This window comes from Trachymyrmex cornetzi, unplaced genomic scaffold (assembly GCF_001594075.2).
Source record: "Trachymyrmex cornetzi isolate Tcor2-1 unplaced genomic scaffold, Tcor1.1 scaffold45, whole genome shotgun sequence".
NCBI lineage: Eukaryota > Metazoa > Arthropoda > Insecta > Hymenoptera > Formicidae > Trachymyrmex > Trachymyrmex cornetzi.
The window spans coordinates 573,565-589,040 of NW_017299289.1; the positions used below are offsets into that span (position 1 = coordinate 573,565).

At 35.5% G+C, this 15,476-nt stretch overlaps 3 protein-coding genes across 4 annotated transcripts in view; 1 reads left to right on the top strand and 2 right to left on the bottom strand.

Moving 5' to 3' along the window:
• Positions 1-269: 269 nt before the first annotated feature.
• LOC108764738 (Heat shock protein 70 cognate 1) lies at positions 270-4,909 on the top strand. 2 transcript variants are annotated; one of them, XM_018513095.1, is made up of 4 exons: positions 270-386; positions 1,177-1,421; positions 2,965-4,209; positions 4,334-4,908. In XM_018513095.1, the coding sequence occupies exons 2-4, from the start codon at positions 1,217-1,219 to the stop codon at positions 4,813-4,815; spliced, it is 1,932 nt and encodes a 643-aa protein (XP_018368597.1). In that variant the 5' UTR covers positions 270-386; positions 1,177-1,216; the 3' UTR covers positions 4,816-4,908. The 2 variants fall into 2 exon arrangements, with proteins under 2 accessions (XP_018368597.1, XP_018368598.1); XM_018513096.1 differs by lacking the exon at positions 270-386 and having other exon boundaries at positions 1,201-1,421; positions 4,334-4,909.
• A 188-nt stretch (positions 4,910-5,097) lies between these two features.
• LOC108764731 (uncharacterized) lies at positions 5,098-7,086 on the bottom strand. Its single transcript, XM_018513082.1, has 3 exons — positions 6,353-7,086; positions 5,322-5,860; positions 5,098-5,202 (listed from the first exon to the last, which is right to left on the bottom strand). The coding sequence occupies exons 1-3, from the start codon at positions 7,035-7,037 to the stop codon at positions 5,113-5,115; spliced, it is 1,314 nt and encodes a 437-aa protein (XP_018368584.1). The 5' UTR covers positions 7,038-7,086; the 3' UTR covers positions 5,098-5,112.
• A 3,927-nt stretch (positions 7,087-11,013) lies between these two features.
• Positions 11,014-15,476, bottom strand: part of LOC108764706 (uncharacterized) — a 14,333-nt gene continuing 9,870 nt past the window's right edge. Inside the window, exons 6-8 of the mRNA XM_018513049.1 lie at positions 14,421-14,509; positions 12,133-12,444; positions 11,014-11,554 (exon numbers count right to left, since the gene is read on the bottom strand). Coding sequence (XP_018368551.1) covers positions 11,354-11,554; positions 12,133-12,444; positions 14,421-14,509 — 602 coding nt within the window. The 3' untranslated portion in view covers positions 11,014-11,353. The remainder of the gene's footprint in view (positions 11,555-12,132; positions 12,445-14,420; positions 14,510-15,476) is intronic.

Below are 15,476 nucleotides of genomic sequence, written 5' to 3' on the forward strand. Positions count from 1 at the left end.
AATATAAATTTGTATTTTATTGATAAGCCGCAATATCTCGTGGTGACGAAACGCGATTCGCACGAAGCTAATTTTAGTCGTGAATCTTCTTAGCGACATTTCCAGTTCTTAGCGATTTTCCTACGTTCTCTTTACTTCTATCTCTCTTCCACTCACGTAGCGCGCGCGCGCGCGCCAATGGAAGCTTCTCGAATGATCTCGAGGACTCGCGCCGTGATTGGTCATCTGCAGAAGCTTCTCGAAGCGGGCGATTCAGAGTATTAAAAGCGCGTTGCGCGGCTCGCGTCATCAGTTTCGCAACGAACGCGACGCAGTAAGTGCGATAAGTGGCACGAAGTGTCGACTTGCAAATCAAATCATCGAAGTCTTAAAAACGCTATTGTTAGGTGAGTGTTGAAATAGTGTTATTTGATTGTGAGGTAATTGTGCGTCGATTGTTTCTCAAAAATTCATCACATATATATATATATATAATCAGTAATTTCTGCTGGAATTATAGAAACAGAATATACATTTTTGGACAGTTTTCTCCGATATTGTTTCTGTTTCTTATTTGTAAAAATGTAAATTCGCAATTTTGTTACGCAAAAAATCGAAATTGTGTGACTCGGGTGCAATTAATAATTGTGGAAAAAAGAAAATTGTCTCCGAGTGACGACTTTTAATTGGCTGATATTCATATAGTCGGTTCTTATTTCAAGGACATTTTAAGTAATGTCTTAAGATGCTAATACGGCTTTGTAATTAACTTATGACATCTTAAGATTGTACTTAAAACGATCTTAAATATATAAGAACAGACTATTATAAGAATACCGGTCGCGATATCCGAGACGTCGTGACTTCCAGAAAAAATTATGATGCAATAATCAAGTGCCAATAAGGAACAAATTACCTCAGGAGAGTTTTAAGTTCACTTTATCTTCTCATGGTTCATTACGAAACACGCCGCGCAACACGATACGTGTTTTCGCAAAAGCGTTTTGGCAATCAATATTAAAGAAATTCGACAGGCGTAATGTAATACAATATATAACATTTATTGCGTCGTTATTTTGGAGCACAGTTTGGGATTCGCTCGAGTTCGAGCAACTTCGATCGCTCGAGGCTAATCAAAGTTTTTTTTTTATTGCAACGCTCATACAATACAATATATATCACGTTGTTACATTTCAGTGATTACCGTCGAAATAGTTAAAGAGAAGAGAGACTAACGATGTCGAAAGCACCGGCAGTTGGAATCGACCTGGGCACCACGTATTCGTGCGTGGGTGTCTTCCAGCATGGAAAGGTTGAGATCATCGCCAATGACCAGGGTAACCGGACCACACCAAGCTATGTAGCCTTCACCGACACCGAGAGGCTGATCGGCGATGCGGCGAAGAATCAGGTTGCTATGAATCCTAGCAATACCATCTTCGGTAAGTCTGAGTTTTTTTACGTCTAAGATGTTTTTCACCGCTTTTGCGTCGCAGTTACGTTAGAAGGTGACCTGATAAGGCCGTTGGATGCTTTATCTGTTGCGCCGTGTTTTTGTTGATTTCGACTTTCGGAATTAGTTTAATATTTAACTGTGGAATTGTTTCAGTCTTAAATTGATTATCCTTTATTATTGATTGCAAAATACATTGTATGAATTGTCTCAATATTAAGTTGAGTTATTATTCTTCGTTATCGATCGTAAGAATTATATATTGATTGAATTTTTTTACGTAGATTTTTTGAAATGTGAAATTTTTGTTTAAATTTTTGAAAAGCTGTTGCTATAATATGAGAGAATATTTAATTGATCAGTAGCGATTTCAATTTTTTATCGCATTACATACTTTAATATTTAATTCGTGCAATTGTTTTAAAATTTATTAGTCTTCATCGTCACCACTAATTGCAGGACATATTGGTTGAATTTCTTCGTGGATTCCTTGAAATGTTTAATTTTAAAAGTTGATGCTGAAATATTTACAAGCAACTTGGCAAGATATGTAGCAATATTTTGCGGTTTCGAGGCGAATTTATGAAACCGTAAAAACCTTATATTGATTTCTTTTTTTTAAAGACGAATTGTACGTCATTTCTAAATTATTCGACCTCGATTATTCGATCGATAGAACACGAAACTTTCCGTGCTCGGGAGTTAACTTATCTCAATCGTGTTTTACTGCAGTTTTACTTGCAGTGACCTTGCATGACGCGCATGTCCTCTATGTATTCGTTCGTAATGTACGCAATGTTCCTCCTTCCTCCGACCATTTATCCTTAACATTGTAGCCGAGCGTTCTGACGTTTACCTATATATTGTTTTATATAATCCTAATTTGTGTGCCAGCTATCAATGTCATCCAGATTTTACGTTGAACCGTAAATCATAATGACTCACGCGACTTGTTCGTTGCTTTCAATCTCAGTTGCTTATTTAATACTTTATGCAATGAATAAACATATATCTATACAAACATTAACGCACAATTAACAATACAGATATTCTTGTGTATATAATTATATATATATATAGATATATAACAATTTAAAAAATATTAAATTAAAATACATAAAAATAAAAAAGTATATAAAAAGATATATATATTTTTAAATAAATTTATTATAATATATATTTTTTAAATATATATATATAATAGATATATAACGTAAGTTTTCATACTATACATGTAAATATTCATTTATATTTTATACATTATAACGCGTGCGATAATTATTTTACGAATTTCTTTGAATCTATTTTCACGATTATAATAAAATTTACGGTAGATTATATTTCATGATTTTTTTTACATGAAATTGTCTTCGTACACTCTGTTTTTCGGCTTGGCGACAATTTGCAACCATTCCTTTATAATCTAACACAATTCGCAGGATCCTCTTCTTCATTTCATCGCATTATGCTTCTAAAAAATAATTTTTGAAGGAACAGACAACTTACGAATCTCTTATCGTTTTTCTTTAAAGATGCAAAGCGTTTGATCGGTCGTCGTTTCGATGATGCGACGGTGCAGAGCGACATGAAGCACTGGCCGTTCACGGTGGTCAACGATGGCGGCAAACCAAAGATCGAAGTGTCTTACAAGGGTGAAATGAAGACTTTCTTTCCCGAGGAGGTGTCCTCTATGGTCTTGACGAAGATGAAGGAGACGGCGGAGGCGTACCTGGGCAAGACTATAACAAATGCCGTCATCACTGTGCCGGCTTATTTCAATGACTCTCAGAGACAAGCGACAAAGGATGCCGGCGCTATTGCTGGCTTGAACGTTCTCAGAATAATAAACGAGCCCACAGCCGCCGCGATAGCATATGGTCTCGATAAAAAGGCTGCAGGTGAAAAGAACGTTCTGATCTTTGACTTAGGTGGTGGTACCTTTGACGTGTCGATTCTGACGATCGAGGATGGTATCTTCGAGGTAAAATCCACGGCTGGCGACACGCATCTCGGTGGCGAGGACTTTGATAACCGAATGGTGAACCACTTTGTGCAAGAATTCAAGAGGAAATACAAGAAAGATCTGAGCAGTAACAAGAGAGCTCTGAGACGCTTAAGGACTGCTTGCGAGAGAGCGAAGAGAACGTTGAGCTCGTCGACGCAGGCGAGCATTGAGATCGATTCATTGTTTGAGGGGATTGACTTCTATACGTCGGTCACTAGAGCCAGGTTCGAGGAACTTTGCGCTGATCTGTTTAGAAGCACTCTCGAACCCGTGGAGAAGGCTCTTAGAGATGCGAAGATGGATAAAGCTCAAGTTCACAGCATCGTTCTAGTTGGTGGCTCCACCAGGATACCAAAAATTCAGAAGCTACTTCAAGATTTCTTTAACGGCAAGGAACTGAACAAATCCATTAATCCGGACGAGGCTGTTGCTTATGGTGCAGCAGTTCAGGCGGCCATTCTGCACGGCGACAAGTCCGAGGAAGTCCAAGATCTACTTCTGCTGGACGTGACTCCGTTATCATTGGGTATTGAGACCGCTGGCGGCGTTATGACCACCTTGATCAAGAGGAACACGACGATACCAACGAAACAGACCCAGACGTTCACCACATACTCTGACAATCAACCGGGAGTGCTCATCCAAGTCTACGAGGGAGAGAGAGCTATGACGAAAGATAATAACATCCTTGGCAAATTTGAGCTGACGGGTATTCCTCCAGCGCCTAGAGGTGTACCGCAAATCGAAGTCACTTTCGATATCGACGCCAACGGTAAGTTGCAATGTAGCAAACATTGATAACTTCAAGTCGAAGATATCATTGTTAGGTTAACTGTTATAATGTATTTTATATAACTTTTTCTATTTCTCATATTTCTATGTATTTCGTCTTGCAGGTATATTGAATGTCTCTGCGATCGAGAAATCTACGGGCAAGGAAAATAAGATCACGATTACCAACGATAAAGGTCGCTTGTCGAAAGAAGACATAGAAAGGATGGTGAATGAAGCCGAGAAGTACCGATCGGAGGACGAGCAGCAGCGGGAGAGGATTTCCGCCAAGAATGCTCTCGAGTCATATTGCTTCAACATGAAGAGCACGATGGAGGACGACAAAGTTAAAGATAAGATCGATGCGTCCGATAAGGAGAAAGTTCTTTCTAAATGCAACGAAGTCGTCTCCTGGTTGGATGCCAATCAATTGGCAGAGAAGGAAGAGTTCGTCGACAAGCAGAAGGAACTGGAAGCTTTATGCAATCCCATCGTCACAAAACTATACCAAAGTGGTGGAGTGCCTGGTGGGTTCCCTGGTGCTGGCGGAGCAGGAGCCAATCCTGGTGCCGGTGGCGCTGGACCAACCATTGAGGAAGTTGATTAAATGAAATCACGAACTCCTATTCTTCTTTTATTACAATTACACTAAATTTCGTATCATTTAATTTTGTTTCACATTCAACAACACTTTATCGTTGACTTAAGTTCAATACGCTCATTTCAGTTTACTCTTTGTAAAAATAAATTTTTTATTTTCTGAGATATTATGAGCTGTGTTAATGTGATTGTATTGTATTATATAGTGATAAGTTTGTTATAATAAATTAATTTATTAATATATTTAATATTAATTTTAAAAAACTATGGTGTTTTTTAATTTCTTACCGCAATAACGTTCCGCTTAGCGTTTTTCGTTGAATTGCGCGTCTGGATTTTCAGGTCGATAAAATTGAACGAGGATTATTAGATAAGTAGTAATTACTCCGACAAACTGTAAAATAAATAGAATATATAATAAGAAAGTAAATTTTCTTCATTTAATTCCTATTTATTAAAATTTAAAAGAAACTAGTTTTATATAAATTTTAACGAATTAAATTGTGTACTCACATTACTGAACAGAGCATTGTTCATTTCGAAGAAATCGCAGGCTGTAAATGCTATTCGATGCTGTTGCAGCTGAATCGAAAAATCATTGACCTCGTTCCTGACACAGTCTCGGTCCAGGTTTTTGTGTAAAATATTTTTCATAACAACGTAGTTCAGATTGTAACTGCTGCTCCGATTAGAATTTTGCTCGCCATCCGGTCCTTCCAATGGTGGTGGCACCTCTAGATTTGATTGATTCCTCGCACCGTTCAGCTTATCAAGATTCGTATGCTTGCAATTCAATACAATCGCGTATATACTTATCCCAATCTTGTCGGATTCTTTACGAGCGAGCGTACAAATCCAGCACATCAGCCCGAACTGCGTGGCGTACAGAATCCAAAGAATATTATTTATCACCATGAACGCATAATTCTTTTCCACGACACCCATGTAGATCCTAAATAGAGTAGCCACAACCATAGTGAAGCAATTCGCCGAACAGAGGAGGAGGTGAAAGCCGTGAATATCGTTCACCATGATAACGAGATCACAGATACCTACACAATACAACTTGGTCAACAAAGTCTTGAATCAATATAATTATCTTCATGGCCCGAAATCTCTTTTTAATTATCTTTTGTGCGCGTGCGCACGCACACACGCGCGCACGCACGCACGCACAAACAAAATCGAATTACAGTACAAAAAATAATTAAAAAGATATTTCTAGTCTCGTAAGATAAAAACCAACGGAAGTAAACAAAGCTCTTTGTACTAATCAAATTTTATACACATTAAATATATTGGAAAATTCATAAACAATGTTCTATGATCTATTACATAGCCACAGACGACGTTTCAACTTTTACTAAAGTTATCTTCAGTGTATTAAATAGACAAATTGTACGTTACAATAATAAATATCAACGCAAACACAAAATAATTGCACGCATTACAAAATTGAAATTGAATTCATGAAGAACCGGCTAAAGCTCTCATCAGTCCTTACTTACTTTCGTTGACAAAAGATAATATTTGAAAAGACTCACCGGTATGCAATTCTCTGATGCGTCTAATCTTGAGCGCGATCCACGGTGCACCGAATAACTGGTCCAGTTGGTCGATCAATTCATTTATCGATTGAAATCTACGATACAAAACATAGACGACAACATCAAAGACAAAACTGTTGATCAATGACTGGGCTATCGTGTAATAAAGCAGCAAGTCGGATGCAAAAATGTTTTCAGGACGTGTAAAATAGTAATACAGGGCGTGCACGATCAGGGACAAAGGGCCGCAAGTGAATATCGTGAGAATAGCTAGCGCTTCTACATTTTTTATAGGCCGATCATTCATGGGGATTTCCTTTCTGATCTTCTGGTCTATCTCCTTTATTCTGTCCATCAACTCCGGCCACTTGTCGTACTGTCTGATCCCATGATAAACATAATAATATGCCGATAAGTAACACATCACCTTGTTCATGTAGTATATGATCTTGAATATGTCACTTTTGAAGACACTACCGAAGGTGAAGAAATCTATCGCACCGTACGCTACGATAACGGAACACACAGCCAAGTGAACGACACGCAGCGTTATTGTGATGGCCTTGGGACACTTTCGCGGACGTGCAACGCCGACACCGAGGAGCCAGGAAGTGTATGATATTGGACGTAAAATGTGCTCTATTGAGGGGGAGTTGTATTCCACATGAATTTCTTCTTCCATTTTCGCCTTTTCTTGCTAGTATCTTCTTCCTAATTTCCAACGTTTCGCAATAAGCGAGTATAGTTGCAAATGATTACATTGAAGCTTCTTGCGATACAGAATATTTTGGAGAAAGAATAATAAAGTTTGTGTAGAAGCGAGACACATTGATAAGTGTCGTTCTCCCTGATGTTTCACGTAGAATAAAGAACGATATACCATATTACTTCTGTAACATTAATGAAGTTTAGATTGCGTGCCATTAACTGTCCTCCATGAGCGTAACGCGGTTTTAGTAAATTAAATGAATCTTTTTGGGCGAAGAGAGAGGAACGACGTATATTAACAATGCAAGAAGTTTTGTATTATGGAAAACTTGCGTTAATTTTTCGAACTTCTGCTCTTCTTCAGCAACGTTTTAACTTAAGAAGAAATAATCACACACATCTACATATGTGCTTATATCGAAAAACGAGCTTTATTTGGCCCAACGACTATATTACAATCTTATTATATATAAGTAAACATTTAAAACCGGGATCAAACGATAACATCGACTTTTGTAAATCAGGCGGCAAGTCGAGTATTGAATATCTCGGAGAAATGCGGGCTGTGTTATGTGATATAAGTTCATATATCTTCTCCTCCACTTCTTTCCTTAATGATAATAGATCATCGATCGACAGTTGTGACCGAGCCTAATAACCAGGTGCGATCGTTGTCGAACACAATACGTAAGGGCCTGAGTATAAAGACGACCGTAACTGAGTTGTGGAACGTGAGTCATAGGTGTAGACAAATACACAATGTTTTGGCGTAATTATGTATGCCATATCTACATATAGTTGCGCCAAAACATTGTGTGTTGACTTACGACTACGACTCACGTTTCATGATTCAGTTACGGCCGTCTTCGTGCTTAGGCCCTCAGATAATCTTACTTCTGTGTCACGTGTGTACGTGAATTTTATGTGTAAATATGTACGCCTATGCAGCGTTCACGCTATGCAGCGTTTAAGAATATTCTTCAACGCTTTTTATCTTCTTTTTCATTTATTATTTACTCGGGAAAAGGCAGCGTAAATTATCCGAACACGAGAATGTTGATATACGTTTTGCTATAATAATAGATTTACGCCTCTCTGATGCATCTCCGATTTTCCGTAAATCTTTAATTACGAACGTGTGATCACGTGTATATATGATATATACTCATAATACAAGTCATCATAATATCAAAATGATGTGAAAATAACTTTAAAATGATTACTACCAATATCACTTTTCAATTAATAACGATTCAACGATTTTAACATCATTTTGATGTTATTGTGACTTATTTATTGTTGTTCTGCTTGGGATAATGTTTCTTAATAATTTTATATTGTTATATTTTACACTTTATACAAGTGACCAAAGATTGCATTTGGAAGGCTCGTGATGTCGAAATGCATCGATTATGTTAACTTACGATTAATGTCAGCAAACAATTGTAGAATATGACGGTATAATATGAAATATGATGCAGAGTGGAGAAGATTTCGCAGTTTTCTCGAGTCGTCATTTGAATTTTTAGACATCGTGAAATATTTTAGAAATGAAATTTTTTTATTTGATCTAAAAGTATCTTATGTATTGTACGGAAATATGATCCCCCCCTCCCAACTAATTTAATCGATTTTCAAATAATAATTAACAAAATGGAAATTCACACACAATCGAAGTCTCGTTTCGTTTGTATGACGACTGATAGTGTTTAAACGAAAGGAGGTGATAGTGATTTAATTTCAACAAATTTTCTACAATATTTATATGCAATACCTACATATAGATATTTTGCTGCATTCGTCTAAAGGTATAAAAGACATCGCGCTGTGTACATATATATAATGAATGAACAAGTCATTAATTTTTCATGCCTAAAAACAAATCAACAGAATGTTTGCGTTGGGAAGATAAAACAAATCGCCTGATATTGCACGCCACTTCAATTAGCAAAGCGAAGTAACTGCAATAGCAACAATGCGGCGTAATTCTCGTGGCTTTTACAATTGTATTTTGTTAAGTCCGAACTAGAGATTATATTATCTTTGTATCATTTTACGGGATATTAGTATATTTAGCCTCGATTTCCACTCGAGATTGTCCCTTCAATAATTTTTCTACGTGTCGTTTTTCAATGAAAGATTTATGATACAACGATTTCGATCGAAATTGAATGGAATAATGCCTTAGAAGCTGCTGATATGTAATCACACTCTGATGAACAATTTCACAAGGTCGCTTATGAATTTGATTTAAAACAAACGATCGTATGACAATTATTTGTAATTGTGCAATAATTATTGAACAGATATATTGATATTGTCATCAAAATGAGAGACTCGATCGTAATTTTTACGTAATAATGCAATTTATCTTGATGAGAACTTGAATATTTCTTATTGTATGTACTCTGAATGAAGTACGATTATATTCATACGTATTATGAGAATTATCAAAAGAGAACTTCATTTTGTTATGCATTTTTTATAGTAATATTGTCAAGCGAATCAATGCTTTTATCATTATGGTTTCTGATATGTAATTATACGTATTTCGATATGATTACGTCATTATAAATTAAATTATTTTAACCGTATTAACTAGTTGGATTCTTGTTATGAATTACCCAGACAACACATAATATTTACAGAATATTTACAAAATATTTATAAGACTTATTTGAAATATTTTTTGTAAATATTTTTGTGGCCATAGATTGCACAGATCATAAACATTTATTGTAAATATTATGAAATATTCATTGTAAATGTAGTAGATGTCACGAAAGTACTTAATAAGACATCAGAATTCACGTAAAAAATAGTTGCTATAAATATTTATTTATATTCAACATAAATATTACATAAAATATTTAGTCTATATTTTGAATAATATTTTGAATAAAGCTTTATATAAATTATGTCTAAAATATCTATATAACATTTAAAAAAATGAATAGTAATATTTATTATAAATATTCTGTGCTGTCTGGGTATTGATATTCTGATTTATTTCTGACACAGTTAATCTCTAAATGCAGTCTCTTTGCTGATAATGAACTTTATAAAATCATATATTCTTATAATTAAAAATTTTTTGATACCAAACAAATTCATTTATTTAGCGAATGTATATAGTTTCTCAGTTCAATTACTTCAAAGCATTGAAACGCTCTTTTCTCAGTTTATTTTGGAATATCTTGTCATCAACTTTGAATCCTTACACATTAAGCGTAAATTTTTTCTCTCCAACTTACACATAGATGTTAAGTTCTTTCAATATTTTTGCTTGTACCTATTGTCCAAATTTCCGTTATTCTACCATTGCTCTGATTGTGTCGTTAAACCCTGCTTTTTTCCAAGCATTCATAAATTCTTATCAGTTTAAGTACCAAGTAAAAATATGTCGCCACCTTCTAATTCATTAAGTACACTTGTGCCCAAGTATATACATACATTCATTCAGAAAGTGCCCCTTGTATCTGAATTAATACTTCGTCCGTATTATAAAGTCAGCATCAATTTTCAATATCTATGTTCCAAACTATATAAAAGCAAAAAAAGATGAATTAAAAATTCTGTAATTATGCATTAAATTAAATTAAGTTGGATCAAATACATAATATATATTAACTTATTATTCTGAACTCGTCCATCTGGAGACACTGGTAGTGTCTCGGTGCTAAGCCAAGCGCAGCGACACTGCCGTGGCTATTTTACGCGAATCTGTTATAATATACTTCATCTGAAGGACGTCTTGGGAATGTCCTTAGGATGTCAGACATCCGGTGGACGTCTCTAGAACATCCTTTGAAAATTTATGCTGTGGGTGAGCTTAAAAATCGTAATATTTTAAATTAAAAAAGTAAATGTATAATTTTTAATTCGCACTTAAATTTTTCAAAATAAATTAAAAATTTAATAGAGATAGAGAGAGAGAGAAAGAGAGAGAGAGAGAGAAAGAGAGTTATAAAATTACAAATCGCGATTCTTTGTATAATTGTTGTAAGAAAGACATTTTTCACGTGAATGGCTTTTTTAATGTCGTTTGTCATAAGCTGACTTTTTTTAACGTGGGCAAAATACGGATTTAACTTATTCGCAGTATTTGTGCTTTTATCTCTATTGATATAGAGTTTTGTATTTTATCGCAAGTGTGTTTCTACGTGTTTTACGTACGCGTTTCCATCTTGATGCCGTTGACGATTGATTCTTGCAAATACAATAAAAAGATCGTTAATAAATTGAGAATCCATCGACTTCGTCGTGTAACATCGTTATACTTGACGAAGACTACACTTGAAAAATGTCATCGGAAGCCCGTGGTGCAACGCTTGTGCCGAAAATGGTCGCTGGCGTTGTCATAGGCGCGATCTCGCCCATTCGGGTTGTGTTTACGTTGGAAGTGGTTATCGCCGTTGTTAATGTCGTCGTCATCATCGTCATAGTCGTCGTTGGGATGGTGTCTGATACGTCTGATGTCGTCGGTACCTGCTGCAAATGTAATCAATCCTTGTCTAAAACTCGGTATATACGGCAATTATAATTTAATTTTCTAGTCTGCTTTACATTAATTATCAAGTACCTATGTTTAATGCAACATACTTTTCAAGGATATTTTGTAGGTAATGATAAATCCTTTACAGAATTCTAATACTAGCTAATTTAATACTGAAAGACAATAATTAATTACTTATTTTAAGTATTAAAAACATTGTTGTTTAAAGCTTTTAATGCTCCAAACAAACCTTCTTTCTGTAATAAATTAGCCACTAACCAGTATTAGATTTCTGTAGGGGATTGTAATAATATATTTTGATAATAATATAAACGATTTATTAGGACCGTATAATATGAACAATAACTAAAAAATAATGCCTATAATACGTTTTAAATTTAATAGCAGAAAATAGTGCCGCAATGGTTATCGGATACATTGGCATTCAAGTTTTAAATCTGAGTTTCGCAATAATGAAGCCTTCCGAGCTACTTTTCAATGTTAAATTATCACTGATGAAGATGGCCAACGATAGATACCGAACCTCAAGAGATATCGATCGGAAATGACTTACCTCGTTGTAGAAAACTTCCTTCCCTTCTTCGACTGAAGGCAACAATTCGTCTGTGGAATGGGGAGTCCTAGGACTAGGCGTCGGTACCACCTGTTGCTGCTGTGTTTGCTCTCGTTGCTTAGCCAGCCGGAGTTCCTGAAGCGCCTGGCGTTGCTCCTTATCGTTCCTCTCCTTCTCGAGTCGACGTGTGCTGTAGCTACGGGATGAGGACGTCGAACTATGAACCGACGCTAAGCTAGGACGGCGGGAACCTATGCGAAAAAAAGAACTACGTCGTAGGGATATCAGCGTATCCTCTAATAGTTCTACTTTCTATGCTATGAGAAATACAATATAATGTTGAAAAAGGAAGTAAAAGAATCTATATATTACGTATACTATATAATCTCTAATCTGAGCTATCTAAGATTGTAATTTCTAACAATAAGTGCGAAACTGTAATATATATTCTTGCGGTACCTTTAACGCGATAAATATTCGATGAAGCGGTGAGAATGGAAACTTGCGAAGAGAGAAAGAAATGTCGTGCTACAAATTGAATAAACGGAACGTGAATGAGCATACGAGAACAGGAGTAAAAATAACAGCGCATTATTAAGAAAGTAAACAATAACAGTAAAGATACAATAACAAAAGTAAATTAATTATTAAAAATATATATCTATTCCTGGTATTTTTTGAGTAAGAGAACTTAGATACATGCTAATTATCTTATTTAAAAAACGCTAGTCTACAAAGTGTGCTGTAATTGCATATTTTACAACGTAATTCTATATGTAATATATAATTCTGTGCGTATAATGTAATATATATTCTGTAAAATGATAATTCGTGCATGTTGAAATTAAATACAAGAAAGTTAAACCGTATTTATAATCAGGGAATAGAAAGTGATTTTTTAAAAGTAACAAGTTACAGTTACTCGTTTCTGAGTAGAAAAAGTAACAAGTTACCATTACTATTAGGTACCAGTTTTTAAAAGTAACTCGTTACCGTTACTTGAGAAAGTAACTTTTCGTCACTTTTCCGTTACTTTTTTAAAATTGACCACACCAATGGGTGGCATCCAATTGGACACGGCTCAATTGGACACGAGCCACTCACAACGCTTGAGACTACAAAGCTCCTAAGCACCGGTCGCTGTGATTGGTGGTGTCCAATCGAGCCGTGATCAATCGGGATCACCCCCCACCAATAACAGCAAACGGGTGCCTCAGGACTTTCTAGTCTCAAGCGTTATGAAGTGACTTGTGTCCAATTAAACCGTGTACAATCGTGTGCAAAGGAACGATAAAAGTAACTGTAAAATTTATTACCGTTACCAAAAAAATGTAACTACGTTACCGTTACAGTTACAAAAAAAAAGTAACGCAGTTACCAGTAAAGTTACCAAAAAAGTAACTTGTAACTGTAACTTCAACAAGTAACGAATTACTTCCATTTCCTATTTATAATATAGACTTAAACATGCTTGATTGAAAAATAGCAAATGAAAATTGGAGTAACTAATGAAATAATAAAAAGAAATATTACAAAAAAAACTTTATATGTTGTGTGTGTATGTGCTATTATATTTTACTGAAATTAAAAAAATACGTAAGTTTGATTGATAGCGGTACTGAAACGCTTGTAAGTATGTGACACGTATGAAATGATTGCAAAGTCTTTACCGAGATGCGTTTTACGATAATATATACATATACATATACTTGAAAAGCAAGTTTTTAAGAAATACTTATGTTGGCAAAGCGAGCTATTATAAAAAATATTGTAAATATTATTTTGGCGTATAGGGATTCAGTTTTCCGGTGAGAAAATTAAAAATATTTATTGACTGAACTGAACATTTGCTCTTTTACTATCGTTAATTTTATAAAACATATTTCAGCTTTATGGGGCTATAACATCTACCGTGAAACTGGTCCCTAAATTATTGTTGACGCGATTATATATTTGTGTATAAATGTGCGTGTGCAGCGAGCTAGCTAGTGCGTAAAGATTTCGTGTCTCTCTACGTCTTACCAGAAACGAATCACTTGTAAACGAGCAACGAAATCGGCCGCTGCTATCTTGCTATCTCGTAACACACTTGTGATACATTTTATTCGCAATTTCATATTTCTTTTTCTATAAATACAGACCTGTTGCTTATATGATTTTTTTGAGATATTATTTATATCGTATTTTATAAATGTATATGAAAACTTACTTTATTAATTATTTTATTTACGACTTTGGCAGCCAAGGAAACATACTTTAATTTCTGAGTTTTAATGGAAACGTCATACGAATTGTACTAATATATATTGTATATTAATACGATTCTTGTTAACTACGTTTAGTTGTCCTAACATCATCGTGTATGTACAACTAGCAACTAAAAAAATGCATGAACAATAAATAGCAATTGTGTTACAGTGATGTAAGGACAGCTGACTGCAGTTAACAAGGATAGCTAACTAATTATATCAAAAACTGTGAATTTTTTTTATATTCAAATAATATTACTGGAACGATCATTAAATTTGACCAGCGAGTAAGACTTGTTATGGATATACAAACGAGATTATCAAGAGCCGGGATTTCGAATGAAACATAGACGTCTAACAATAAAACAACCATCGACAACAGCTAGTTATCATGACTATGGGTGCATTCAGTACTACGACCACTCACTGAGCGTTCAGTGAGCTCTTGTATCTGTTTGGTCTATATTTTTAGATCTAACGGAATATGCTAATCAGATCCAAGAGCTCACTGAGCCGTCAGTGAGCGGTTGTAGTACTGAATGCACCTGAATGATATGATTTGGCATGAAGCATTGTTGCTACCGTCATCATTAATTGTCATCATAAATAACCTTCCTTTCGCAATTACACCATCGTTGTCAGCACAAGAAGCGAGCTGATGAACATAGAGGAAGTATAGAAGATAAATAGAGAAGGAGGGGAGGAGGGAGGGAGGGAGAGAGGGGGGGGGAGCGGGAGAGAGAGAGAGAGAGAGAGAGAATTAGAAAACACAGAGTTACACACAGTGATGATAAGAACATATGAATCTGTCACTGCCAGAACACTTGTATGAATGAACACAGCGATAATGATACTGATAACAATATTGCCCGATGAAAGCAGGCGTGTTATTCTTTGTGTCATGTCATTCACACGAAACGCGTATGTATAAATGTAAATCGAATTTCACGGTTATCCAATAATGTAGATCGATAAATAAGGCGCGAACGTCCAAGAGAGTTATAGGGCGCGTATTCATACGTATACGACAGAATGTGAGATACCCAAAGAGCAATAGAGAAGCAGAAAGAGAGAAAGAGAGAGGGGGGGGGGGGG